General features: G+C 39.0%; 1 protein-coding gene across 4 annotated transcripts in view; it reads right to left on the bottom strand.

Moving 5' to 3' along the window:
- The window catches only part of LOC115371122 (seizure protein 6 homolog), a 133,269-nt gene that overhangs the window by 63,730 nt on the left and 54,827 nt on the right, over positions 1 to 14,712 (bottom strand). For all 4 annotated transcript variants that reach the window (XM_030068275.1, XM_030068277.1, XM_030068276.1 and 1 more), the window contains 2 exons: positions 2,550 to 3,323; positions 1,579 to 1,700 (listed from right to left, as the gene is read on the bottom strand). In XM_030068275.1, coding sequence (XP_029924135.1) covers positions 1,579 to 1,700; positions 2,550 to 3,323 — 896 coding nt within the window. The remainder of the gene's footprint in view (positions 1 to 1,578; positions 1,701 to 2,549; positions 3,324 to 14,712) is intronic.

The raw sequence follows: 14,712 nt of genomic DNA, 5'->3' as shown, positions 1-14,712 counted from the left end.
TAATATATCAAATTTGTTGGTGTGCATATGTGCGAATGCAGATATAAGTATGTGTGTGTGTGTGTGTGTGTGTGTGAGGGGTTTAAGATTTACTAAAGTTACCCTAAGGAAGCATTCAAAGAAAAACACACTCAAACAAGCACTCTTCGTCTAGACTTATCTTAGCCCTCCAGAGGCAGCAAGACAAAGCTCACACATTTTTAAAGTCTCCAGTGGTAAATGAGGCATTTGAAGAATTGCAAATGCCAGGGAAAACACACACACACACACACACACATACACACACATACACTGACAGTTAATTTTTGCAGCCTTTTGTGAAAAAGACTTACCATGCAAACACCCAACCTGGGATAGACCCCATCGCTTGTGCCCACATCCACCCACTCGCCCCAGCCCTTTGCTGTCTGTCTCCCATCTCAATCCACCCCCACAAGATGATGAGTGAGAAATAAGAGAAAAGGCTTGAAACACTCTGAAAAGTGCTGTAATTACACATATTTTCAGGAGTGCCAACCAACACATCTACACAGTTTTTTATTTGTTTGTTTGTTTGTTTTTTCTTGCACCAAAAACATTTATCCTTAAACACTGCAGCATTTCAGCAACTTTATCAGAATGCAATCTCCGATACCATATTTTTTTATGTTGGCATAATAAATAAATGGGACAGCCAATATTATATGTCACGGATGTTTAAAGAAGCTACAAGGTCAAGCACAGGAACAAGAACAACTGCCACAGGAAACAAGGCAACCATGTTTTAGGATACATATGCTCCAGCAAGTTGTAATGTTTACCAGCAAAAAGTAGAATCAGACTGGCTGTTTGACTAACAGTGCAGTTAACAAGAGCTACCCAAGCATGTGCTGTTTACCGGAACAACAAATGTAAAAGGTGATAAGCTCTTACAAAAAATAAAAAAGAGAGAGAGAAAGAGAGAGATTCACACTGCCCCACCCAGTCATCAACAGAGTGATTGTGTATCTGTGTGTGTGTGCTGGGAAATGGGGCCAGAGGGGCATTTTCCCCATAACAGAACAAAGCAGCTGGACCAGCCTGGCCATTTTAAGAGCTCAAAATCTCAGCAGCGATCAAGCCGACTGTGCGGTACAACATTTGTGAATCCCGGATGCTGTGCATGGTCATTTGCACATTTCAGCTACAGTTGCACAATTAATCGAAACCAAATCAAAATGACAATATGAATAAGTGCAATATCCAAATCATAGCAGCTGCAATTTTTTGACGATGGTTAAATGTGTATATCATTATAAATGAAGCATTTTATTTAGGTGCTACAAAGATGACCTACAAATTATATCCTTCCGACATAAAAAAACACAATGTGAAAAATCACATCATCCTCACTTTACATTTTTTTCTTTCAGTTAAAAGGAAAATTATAATGCAAACATAACTAAAATCGCAAATGTTGTTACAATTGCAATATCTGTCAAAATAATGGCAACATGTTTTTTTCACCATATTGTGCAGCCCTAAATTCAGCAAAAAAGCTACATACTGTACCTTTAAATGGCTAATGAGGAAGCACAACAATGAGCCTCTTGCACTGACCTGAACTTCAATGCCGTATCCCAGGTAGACGGTCACCAAGTAGTTACACTCCACTCCAGAGTCAGGTTGCTGCAGGATTTCGATGTTACCCTCAGGGTCAGTGAAATTCAGACTACAAGGCTCTGGAGGAGGCAGTGAAAAGACAAGTGATTTTCTTTTTCCCAGACCACTGATCCCTCTGACAGTCCACCTGAGTCTCAGTGCCCCTATAACCCTGTAACTATCTCTCCAGATTTCCTTTCATACTCTGATCATCTGGGCTCCTCAGCCCTCTGTGGCCAGTGGAAAGGACAGGCAGGACACATCAGGAAAAATCAGATTGTTTTTGACACATGAGCAGCTCTGTTATCCCTGGAGAAGAGATGAAAAGGTGTGCTCTGCATGCAAAATGATCAGCAGTGAACCTGATAATTTGACACATCATTTGCTTGACCTCCAGGGATGAAACTGGACCATGCTTTATACATGGCAGGAAGCCGAGAATGGAGATTAGCAGTTCTGCATTTCTAGCAGAAAAAGCTGCTTATGAGACATATTTTATTGCTGTTGTTTTTTTTATGCCTCAAACTAGGGCTTGGCGATAGGGACAAAATCAAATATCATAATGTCTTTGACTGAATAATGATATTGATATTGTGGCCATATGGTAGGGATGACTGTTGGTGCTTTCATAAGGTATTTATACACAAGAAACTTTGGATAAAAAGTCATTAGTAATGTGGATATGATGACCAAACAGGGGTAGGCAAATAACCGAACAGCTACAACAGTCTAATAAGTTCAGAAAATGACATATCTTTATTGTAATGCAATTGTAATTTTAAAGATAATACCTATTGGCCATAAGATGATATAGAAGATCCCAGATGATATTTAGTTTCATATCACGATGTTGATAAAATGTCAGTATAGCCCTAATTCAAAGTCATGTATGTAAGTCTTTGATAGAGACAGAAAAGATGACCGCCTACCTGATGTTTGCATGATGGTAATGGTGGTGGTTGTGATGGTGGTGGAAGTGGTCGTGGCTCTTTTATCGACTTCCACTTGGGATGCTGAGGTCAGGTTGAGATGCTGATGATCAGGGCTGTTTTTTAATGCCATTTCCTCAGCGCCTCCTTTTTCTATCTTCACAGAGGTGGGGGCAAGGGCGGTTTCCTCATGAACAGCGCTCCGGCTTTGAGAGCCACTTGTCTGGGCGGAAGCGGCCACAGGTTTGTTTTCAGTGACAGCAGCGCCACTAGTTTGTGTCACAGGAGTAGTCAGGCAATCTGTGGTTGCTGCTACCCTCTCTTCCCCCTTGCTCTTGTCCTTGGAGGACTTCTTCTGTGGTAGAGACACAGGCAGCCTTGGTGTTGTGGGAGCAAATGTGGTCAGCGGGGTGGTGGCGGCCACAGTGGCAGTGGTGGCAACATCTGAGAAGGCGGGAACGTCCTCATGGGGCACGAGCTGCGTGACAGGGTCTCCTGAGTCTGGAGCAGAGCCTGGCACTGTGGGATAACCAGCCGGAGAGCCATCCTTCCTGAAGAAGTGCTGGTCTCCCTGGAAGTCCCTCGTGAGTAGGTACTCATGTAGCAGCAGGCCCTTAAGGACAGGCCGGTGGTTGGGTACGTTTATCGGGGAGACTGTAGTGAATGAGTGGACTTCGCTCTCTGTGTCCTGTGTCGATGAGTGTGTGAAGTGAGCCCTGCCTGGGTCAAGTGTCTTCTGGTTGACGGTGTTGCCTTCCTCCTGAGGACTGGATGCTGTAAGAATGGAGATGATATGGTTGGGCTACTCAAAACATGATAGACCAATAAGCTACAAAATCAACAAAAACACTAGTTATCATCAATTTCATCATCAAGCCTGACAAATGATAATCAACAAAAAATAAAGCTAATCAGTGTGTGTGTGTGTGTGTGTGTGTGTGTGTGTGTGTGTGTGTGTATGTGTGTGTGTGTGTGTGTGTGTGTGTGTGTGTGTGTAGATATGGTGCAACATGGTAAGTGTGAGAAGTCAATATGAGGGAAGAAACCACATTAACAGAAAAACAATCTTACATTTTGACAAAACGAAGACCATAGCAGATAATTTACAACCACATGATTCAACATTGTTTACTACATGGAGACAAATGTAATTGTTTATTTGCCAAGTCTGTCATCAATGTCAGGAGGTAAATCAGCAAACGGGGTGCTGACTGTGATGTTTTATTGCAGTGTTTCATTGGTTGTACTATACATCTATCTCTTTCTATTGCCATATAGGAAAATCTCTCCAGTGACAGATTAATACTGACAGGGTGAATAGCAGCAAGCAGAAAGCCAGCAACCAGACTGTTCATTATCAGAGATGAAGTCCACAATCACAGTCTGGGAAAAAGAGAAATCTCAGAATGGAAAAACATTAAAAAGTAGAAATAGTTTTCTGACTTGTGAGATAAAAGGTTTAAAGGGATATGCCAACTAAGGACAATGATTTTCAGCATTCTTGTCCTCAAAACTTCAGTCCTACCAAGACATACACATGCATATATGCACTTTTTTTGTTATTTCATTTGTTCTTCATTTTGCTTGTTTGTTCTTTATTAAGTTCAATATTGAGGTAATTGAGGTGATAAGCAAAATGGACTAACTCCCTCAATAATGCAAAATCAACATGCATGGATTGAATGTTTTGGTTTTAATGTTGTCCAATTTTGTCCGTGTATACTACATCACCTTACAAATGTTACTGTCACAAGTAGGACTTTAAAGGGCTGATTTGACACCTATGTGATTGTATTTTTGTATTATATTGTTGTATTAATCAGTGCAAGGCTGTTATGTTAAAAAAAAAAAAAAACAATAAAGATAATGCTGAAAAGAAAAATAGTGATTGTATGAAGAGAAATGACACAATATTGTTAAGTAAGGCTGTAATAGAAATGAGTCACTCAAGTTGTGCTTACTCTTCCCTCATAGCAGCTACGGTCTGGAACAGTTAACATCATAATAATAATAATCATGGTGTGATACCTATTGATCCCCACAGGAAAGCTCTCTCTTTACTTGCCCTCCTTTGACAGGAAGGTCAGAGGTCAAGGCCCATAGAGTGTTGATGAATCCCTATTAGCAGAACAGATGCTTGCTGACATGAGACTTGAACCCTGGTCCTCCAGCCGACATCATCATAAGCAAAAGAAATTCTCTTCAAAGAAGAGAAAAGCTCTGTTGCCATCACAATGAGACTTTGACCACTGACACTGCTAATCTGTTAAGAGGACTGATTGAGGCCCACTTCAAATGAAATTCAATCATATGAGCACTTCAGCTGGACTAGAGGAACCCAATCAGCCTTAACCTCAGCGATGTTTTGATCTCTTTTAAGGGCATGGGTTACGCTTTTAAAAATCATTTCAGGTGGAAATTTTAACCTCATCTGACAAGTCTGATGCACGCATACAATAATGATAATAATATTTTTTTTTTAAAAATCCTTGGGTGGAAAATTAAGAACATAGAACTGCTCAGATAATTAACAGAGTGAACAATGCAAGATTAAAGCTGCACTGGACAAGAGTTTTAAAAATACACTTATCCCATCAGCCTAAATTGCAAAGAGGGGCTGCAAAAGAGAAGAGCGTCCCTCCTGATTAAGAAAATGTGGATTCATTATATTTGGCTATGTTCTTCTACTCCCACAAGAACTGATGAATCAAAACATAAAAGAACAGTCCATCTTAAAATACAGTTTGGTGTTTATCCACGCCATGTCGGTCAAAACTCCACTGAAGTTCACCACCTAACAAAGCCAAAACAGAATTCAGTGTCGTCCTATTTTGTCTGAATAGTCCATCCGGCATAATCCCAAGTGTTTTGCAGCCAAACAAGTGCTTTGTAGTACACTATTTACTTCGATATTTCCTATAATTTCACACAAACTGTTCAAGGAAAGTGATGGATGGCTGGTGCCACCACTGTAAATTCATTAAATCTTTCAGAGCCAACATTCAGTGAAAAAGCAGAGGAATGCATTGACTTTGCATAACAAAAAGCTGATAGTATGGCGCAGACAATGTACACAGCACTAAAGATTAGCTTCACAAGACGATCCTGGAGTATTTGAGCTGCTACTTCTAGACAGTCAGCAGTCAATAAAGATGTTTGTCGTACTGGCAGACCTTTATGTGGGTGGGGTTTTCTTGGTGTTTTGCAGTGATGTTGCTAAGTACGAGTCCTGCATCTCTAATGTGTTAAAATCCAAAAGGAAACTGTAAAACTCACAATCGACGCATCCAGGAGACACACCCATTTTTTTTTCTACCTGATAATACTACACTGTGAACAACAAATCTGTTTTTTAAAATCATACAAATAAAAGAAACCATGCTGTGAAAAAAAAAAAAAAACGGTCAGAATTTTCTTTCTGCCTGCACATCTGTGTTGTGCAGATGAGATCCTGTGTTCATGGCAACATGCTACTTTGGCTGCAACAAGACCAATCCTCACAGCACTGATTTCATTTCAACAATCAAGGCTACAAACCTGGTTTTGGTAAATAAACTCACATGGCCACCATCACTCATGTCGATGATGTCCAGTGATGCCGTTCTGTCCAGGGGTGTGTAAGGTTTTGTTCACGTTATACTCAACTCTCTTTTATTTGATAACAGATCTTGGTGCTATTATGTTCCCACTGTTTTGTTTATTTGATTTTTTTCTTTTTTTTTTTTTTGGCCCTTTCAGTCTTATAAGACAGTCACAGTAGAGAGAGAGACAGGAAAGGCAGGGGATTGAGAGGGGATGACATGCAGCAAATGGCCTGAGGTCGGATTCACACCCAGGACGCTGTGATCAGGACACCGCCTTAACAAATGGTACATGCTCTTAAGGGGTGAGCTACCGGGGTGCTCCATTTATTTGCATTTTAGTATGTCATATGACAATGTGACATTGTTTTGGAAATACAGTTTTCAGATTTGGGATTTTATTGTTTTTTCAGATGCAATTTCAACACATACATGAATGTAACCATGATTAATACCATATAACATCAAACATCAAATGAACACTACAGTTTGTCAAAAGCTTGCTGCCACTACAGTTTGGCAGCAATTCCATCTCAATCTTACTCTGCTGAGCAGAATCAAATTCATGTTCTTTCACCTTCTTTTTCATCCCGTCCTGTGCATTTTCTATATTACTTTTCCAGTATCTATGGTAACATTAGGTAAACGGTTGAACTATAGATAGATAGATAGATAGATAGATAGATAGATAGATAGATAGATAGATAGATAGAAGGCACTGATGTAAAAAATAAAATAAAATAAAATATTAGATGTTAATATCAAAATACTAAAAGAAAGTACATATACGGTGTATGGTTTTCCAGTATGTATGTCATGAAAAAAATGCCGTGATAAATATTGAGAAGCAACACTGAGGGAGATGATAATCAGCGTCACAATGTGTCTACGTACAAACATGGAACAATGCAGTGTGTTTTGACACCTTAATTAGCTTGTACTCTGGGTGACAGTATGTCTTAATGAGGCAGAAAAGCTGCCAGCAGCACTTCACATGGTTATAGATGAAAGGATGTTGTTGACACAGGCGGCAAAAGAGTGAGATATCCGAAGGCGAGTGTTCCTATGAAGCTACGGCACACTGGAAGTTAAATCTTTACATAATGTAAGATTTATTAGAAAAGGGACTTTTGAGGTCAATTGTATGTTACAGATGGTATTGTAAATGGTAAGTTATTGTTGGAAGATGTAGTGGCGTACAGTATTATACAGGCAATCTAGTTTGTGCTAGATTATCTTGTGAAATGCATTTGTAAGTAAATAAGTGTGACCCTCCAGTATGAGATTATTTCCTTGAAATTTCATATCAGCTGTCTACAACAACCTTTGAAAAAAAAAAAAAAAAGTCTAAATAATATGATGTCTATATTAAGGTTGAAAGTTCACAGACAATTTCACAACCATCAAACCTCTTGTCTATATACCTGTTTAATCCTAGAATCTGATCTAGAATCTGATCAATTCTTGACACATGATTAAATTATCCAGCTTGTGTATTCTACAAATTACTGGCTCAATTGGGACGTATTGATCACAAACCCGCTAGCTTTTTTGCTGCATATGAAATAGATGTTTAACTCTGCTTGCCAGGAGGCAAACACTCACCCTTTGTCATTATTGATTCGAAAAAAAATCTCCCATCGCAGGAAACATACATTTATCTTTTAAACGAGAACCGGCATCTAAATTAAATGTGAAAATCAACTGTGTCAAAGGAGAAGCTCCGTGTTGTTCATGAAACTTAGAAAGCAGCTGCAAGACATTATAACATTTGCTGATGCAGAGTGCTTTCATGACCATGTGGCACACTAATAAAAGTTTGATCATGCCATTCAAGAGAAAGAGTACACAATTTCTTTACAAAGCCTCTTGCAGGCTGACAGAATTGACACATGGTATTACATTTACTGCAGACGTGACAACACTGCATTTATCTTCCTTGGCGACAGAAGCAATTCAAAGACTTTTGATGTTCTAAGATGGAGGGGAAACATTTCCTTGTAGCCTTATTCTGTCACAACAAGAGCAGCCAAAGCTGCTTTTTAAAGGCAAACTAAGCATATTTGACATGTCTCGCTACCAGAGAGAATAAAGAGTATAAAGGGGGATCTTCATGAAGGGTTGAAGCATGTGAGGCTGCTTCCCTCGTAATTGCAACGAATGGATTGAGGGATCTCAAGAAAAACGCGTAAAAGCAGCAAATGGGAGCTATGCTAGAAAACGTTGGTAGGAATAAAACTGAGGAACAGCTATGGATTTTCCCTTATCCATGATTATTGTTATTTTGGCACTAAAATGTTTTCTGCTCATAACTAAAGCATTTCTCTCAGTTTCATGTCTTTTGTCTCTGCCTCCATCTGTGCTGATTGGCTTTTGACCGTCCAGTTTCTGCCCTTCAGTCAGATTATCGAATGAGAGTGGAGAGCGAGAACAGAGCATGGGTTAAACCAGAGTTTCTCATACACAGATCAATACAGGATCAATGTGTACAGGTTGGAGACCTCACTGTGGTTGATTACAGAGAAGCAAGCCCTGCTGCCACATGGATCTAATCTCCAAACTCTAATTGGATGTTTACAGTGGATGTTTCATAGAATGGAGCTGTAACTGAATTTGAAATGTAATTTATCCAATATCAGCTTAATGTAAATCAACAAACAGAGAAGAGGAAATGACCAGTCACAAGTTACACAACAAATCTGCTTCTTTTTCACAAACTGATTGCAATTATGTTCATCCCTAACTAACTAATCCTAAACCCTGGTTAATAAACCATCATGTAAATTGTTATGGTAGAACATTGCGTCATACACACCTTTATTTAGTTAGAAACACTGTCCTTTCTTGTTGTCATGTGTGGTTCAGCGCAGGTGTGTGTGAAGTACTAGAGTATACAGGACTTTATCTCTCTCTGTCTCTCTTTCTCTCTCTATATATATATGCTTTTCTCAGCACAGCATCAAATGAACAAGATGTATGTATTACTAATGCTGCTCAGGCATTGCTTTATATCTGAACTGTTACAAAACCTTGACACAAGTATGTCTTCACAGTAAGATAAAACAGAGGTAGTTGCAGGACCATGATGTTGAAAAGTAGAAATTTGAGACCATTTATCGTAACATATAAACTATCCCAATCACGTCCCTGTCCATGCGATTTGTTTCTCTAGGATGGTGAAGTCATGATCGAGCTGACTTACAGGCATTCTTTACAGCCTTTCCCTCATCATAATCATGACCAACTTATGTACAATACTATCCCTATCCCTAACCATGACCTTCATCATTCTTGGAAAAATAATTGCCAGGTTTCTGACATTTGTAATTTTTTTTTTTTTTTTTGCAAACTGGCATTCTCTGTACTGTAAATCAGTAATTTTCCCTTTAAGAGAAGTGCTTACCTATAATTTTCAGATAACGAAAATTTGAATCATAGCATAGATCAAGGAGAACTAAAAGCTCTACTATATTTCCAGTTTTATTAATTAGCGTATTATAGAGACTTTCCTTTTCCTGTCATAGCTTTTTTCATTCATAAGCCCTGTCATTTTATTTCATAGAAATGGCTGGAGCCCTAAAGTGTTGGTTCAGCTGAGAATAATGTCAGCCACCAGTGTTTCCTCTGTAATTTTTATGCAGCTGTGGTGCTTGAGTAATAATTCTAGTTTTGTCCCATATCTGTCACTGTTTGGGTCTAAATTATGCCTCAACAAATAGAGATTCGTTTGCTGAAGATGTCTTTAGTCACAATATAATCATTATTTTTAAACCACCTAGACCACCGCTATTTTAGTTTTAGATAATAGCAAAATTATATTACAATGTTAACTATAATTTTAGATTTTCTCCTGCAGTGGTGATAATTTTCTTGCCGTGGTGATGCACCACGGCTACATGGATACAGAGGAAACAAAACATTGTAAGTCAAAATACAAAACTCTGGGGAAACTCTGTCCTGGAAATATACTGTAGCTGCTTGAGAGTTTTGATGCATAGGCAAGATTGTCCCTATATCTCTACACTGAATAAAAGCCTAAATGTGTTGCTAAAAAATAATAATAATGATAATAATAATCACCCAAATTATGTAGTTGTAGGTAAATACAGCCTCATTTTGAAGGTAATAGTGATCACCAATGACAGTCATCATTTTAGAAAAACAAACAAAAAAAAAAAATGCAGCTCCATGTTTTTGAACCAAACAGAGAATAAATTCATGGCAATACATATAGGTTGCGGGAACACAATTCTTGAACAATGTGCACATTTTCTGTTGAACAGGCATTCATATAAAAATTTCCCATCTGTATAGCTCACATGAATCTCATCTCATAAATCTCCCTCCTCTGTGGTCTCTCCCTAAACAATCTATTTTCAAATTCATCATTTCTGCTCCAATAGTGTAAGCTTAGGCTTGAAGATGTGGCAAGTAGTTTCTTATAAAACAGGCCATAAGAATATGAATTGGTGGTGCAGCTATGTTTTTATGCAACCAAAGCAGGAATTATGTTAATGTGAAATTAACCACCAACTTCAAAATAAATACTAGGCTGTTGTTTATTAGACAGCATAAATGCATTGACAAGGAGTGCTATGTCAGAAAGTAATAGACAGGTATTCAGCAGTACACAACAGGCTCAACAACTCAATCTGGATGGATTGGTTGCTCATTGGATGGATTTACTGTTCATGTGCGTCTCCCTCACATCAAGACAGTCAGTACTCTTTGGCAGACATAAACTTCAGCTCAGAAAGTTGCTTTCCAAAACAGTTTGAATGATGTGCTAAATGTCTAATCAAGCACTCATATGGTAATCGTTTTTGAAAGGCAAACTTGTCATGCATTTCACTCGGAACAGATAGCTGGCCAACTAACCTACATCAGTGACAGATTTCCCTAAATTAGCTGTTTTTTATTCAGTTAACAAAAATGAATTCATACATTCCTTTAAGGGTGGATTGCGATTAAAAGGCATATGCTGTAACTCTGCTCTGCAGCTTTGTTGCTCTGAGTTACAAGAGTGCTTATGCAACCAGGAGCTGGTATTAGTTGTGCCTTGCCAGTCCTTGTTTTCTCTTTGTTTTTCTCTATAGTCTGAAAATCGACGCCTATACTGTGAGCCAATTTAAATTTATTGTTCTTGAAGGACTCCAGTCAGGTGTGGAGGAATTATGCTGGCATATATCTGACAGAGGCTGCAAACGGCGTCTAACTACTGCACTGTCAGGACTACGTGATCTTGATATGCCACTTTTCATATACAAGATAGGTACTGTCTTAAGCCAGTCAGTCGACTACAGCAAACTAAGTCCCAGGCAACACCTACATCTTGTAAAAGTGAAGCAGTCGTGAAGGGACAAAAGCAAAAGCTGCCAACTGAAGAGACTCCTATGGACTTGCCCAGTATGTATAGAATAAATGACAACTGTGAAAGCATGCTTATATGCCACTGCTCACTGAACACTCTCGGATTTCTGGAAGCCGTGCTGCTCGTCTTCCTTTTTCTCACACTGACATGATGGTATGCTTTTCACCTTTTGTTCACTTGCAGAAAATGAACAACTTCCTCCTATCCTTTGAGGTTTTCATTTGTCTGTATTATTTTAGTCCACCTGGTTGTGAACTTCCAAAAGGTTAAGAATTTCACTTCAGAATGCCACTTCAGTTCTCCAAAACATGTTTGTCTGGCTAATAAGGTATGAGTGACGAGTGAGTAGTGATTACATAGTAAATGTTTTCCGTAATTTTATAAGTGGACTAATCAGACAAAGATTATGCAGAAGCAGGTACAGCTGGCTGTTCATACCTGGGGAGCTACAGTGTGTGTTTATTTACTGACAGTAAATTGTCACTTGACTGTCACACAACAAGTGTAGAGGTTTACTTCCATGTTTATGTTACTGGATCATGCTTTTCACTTCTGGCTGCACAAGGTCAGATAACCAGGGTCCTTCATGAGAAATGTCTGAGATTCTGTTCAGCCTTAAACACATTACAACTGCAATGGCTGGTACAGTAAATGATGGCTTAGGTTTAGTGTAAGCATAGCACATGTGGCATCTGATGTCAAATTCAACATAGCTTGCATCTCTTTTTTTGCATCAGCTAAAAGCAGGTACCGACCACGACTGCACTTGTAAGGTAGTTTTATAGTGCAATAGCCAGTGCAATAGTTTTATTGCCACAGTTATAATAATAGGTATCCTGGCTCTCTTTTTGATTGTGTGACATTTAGACAGGAGGTCGAAGCTCAAGGTTTGCCCTGATATCCCATGGATACATGACACCGTCTCGCTCTGCTCTATGATGACAGAGCGAGCAATCATAGGGGACTCCTCCTCAAGATGGCAAGAGACAACCTCCTCTCTCCAGCTGCATATCAATGGAGTCATCAGTGAGCACTCGGTTCGTGGAGAGAGCGTTAATAAGATAGGACAATCCACACTCGAGACAGGCCACTGATTGACATCAATCTTCTAATATCCAGGGGCTTTATTTCCTTATTATTCCAGAGAGCCACTAGACAAGCAAATCAATAGGCAGCTTCCGCTGGGCCTAAATACACAGCCTTCAGCTCAGTCTACATGGCTCCTTTCAGGGTCCTCACTGGAGGTCTACACACATTCACTCAAACGACCAAGGTGGAAATGTCCTAGGAGGCAAAGTTTTGTGATTCCACCAGCACTTACGGATTCCACGCTTGTTTGCTTAAGATGATAAGGAAAGAATGTAAAATAATAACTGTGTGAAACTGATAAATGATTCCATTAGTTGACTAGATGAAGTGATAATTTAATTTGGTTTGGGGGTGTGATACGAGTGTAAAAGTGAAAATACAGACAAAGAGAGCAGCAAGAAAATTTAGAAAATTAAATTAAGCTTGCACTGGCTGGAAGAACAAGCCTTAAGGAGGAAAAGGTCACATTTTCATCCCTCAGACAGTAATTGCCCCTCTAATACTGGCGTGGATGGGACGGTACATCCATGACTGTGCAGTGTTTCCAGTTTCAAAGCATCACATATTCCTTTTACTGTCTGTCCTGATTTGAGTAGAGGAGATAACAGCATATTGAGATAAAACACCTGCACTTTCCTCTCATCCTCCGTCTGCCCTTTGACTTCATTGAGCGGAACCATAACTTTTTCCTTTCATTTATTACGGTCTGTCTGTGTTCCAGTTCATTGAGCTTTGTCCTTCAGACAGGCTTTAAACAAATTGTGTCTTAATGGTGCTAGGAAACTCATAAGACTTGACCTTTAGCTGGAGCAGAACCAACAGAGCTATCCAGCACCACTATTTGCATAAGAGTTACTGTATAGTTTTATACTTGGACAATGTTATAGCTTGGCCAGCCTTAAATAAACATGAACTTAAATGAAAGGTGTTGAAAGTATTCTGATGTTCTCTCTCTCTCTCTCTCTCTCTCTCTCTCTCTCTCTCTCTCTCTTTTTTTTTTTTTGGATGAAATAGAAAGCTGTTTGCTTTCTATGTTTTTGCCAAACCTTTCTCTCTTTTCCTCTGTGTATTAGTTGCTTGTTTTTTTTTTCTCTCTCTCTACAAGAGAGCTAAGGAACGAATGAGCCCATGTCTTTTTGTATAACTGCCTGACGTTATGGATTACATAATTCTCTGTAATCAGCAGAATTTGTCTTACACAGACGCCAAATCCTTCTTGTATTTCAATTTACCAATGCACTGCATCCTAGAAAATACTGGGATGAATGTCTCTTTTCACACTTCATTTCCTTCCATTAGAGCAATTTATCTTTTCATTTTCTTCTCATTTGCTCCATGGTGGAGTCAATTAAGAACAGAGCTCTGGCTGAAACAGGGCCCACCACTTTAAAACCTCCAGCAGATTACTGTGTTGTGGGAAACTTTCCTCATTTCATGAAATGTAATACTGGTTCAATAAAGTCAATTTATACTAACTGTGATTGTCATTTCCTTTGGCTGTATCCACATTATTGATTTGTATCACCTAAATCATTGACATATAATCTTTTATAACAACATAGCAATGTGTTTGATACTCTAACGATGGAATAAATAAGGATATGAGGAGAAATACACTCCCAGTACAAGCCAGTACCCTCACAGAAAATGTAAGAGTACTCTGTGAAAGTGCAGGTCATGCATCTGCCTCTCCTGACAGCGGAGACCTTAGTCGTGATATTAAAAGCTGCTTGACTGATGTCACGCTCTCCACCCCTCTTCAAGTGATCTCCCTGCCCCATAACAATTCCATCAGCTCCAGGAAAGCACTACAAGGAGTGAATGTCCTTGCCTAGCTGCTAACATAAAACAGTAAAGGAATACAAGTGAGATCACGGCTGTTTTGTCAATTTTTAACCTTTTATGTAGCATTAACAAGCAAATACATAAACATCATTACAGGGATGGTTTGGTGTTAAGGTGATTTTGCTGTTTTCCCAACTTATGCACTGCAAGATGAATTTGTAGATGCCATTTTATGTCTTTGCATGCACATTGAATGTATGGCAGTGATTATGTTGGCTAAATTGCTGGAAATCTAATAAATTGCAATGTATAGCTTTGTTAAAATGTGTATTTACAT

Source organism: Myripristis murdjan, chromosome 14, assembly GCF_902150065.1.
Source record: "Myripristis murdjan chromosome 14, fMyrMur1.1, whole genome shotgun sequence".
NCBI lineage: Eukaryota > Metazoa > Chordata > Actinopteri > Holocentriformes > Holocentridae > Myripristis > Myripristis murdjan.
Note: the sequence above shows the minus strand (reverse complement) of the source record. Positions and strands in the feature narration are given on the sequence as shown.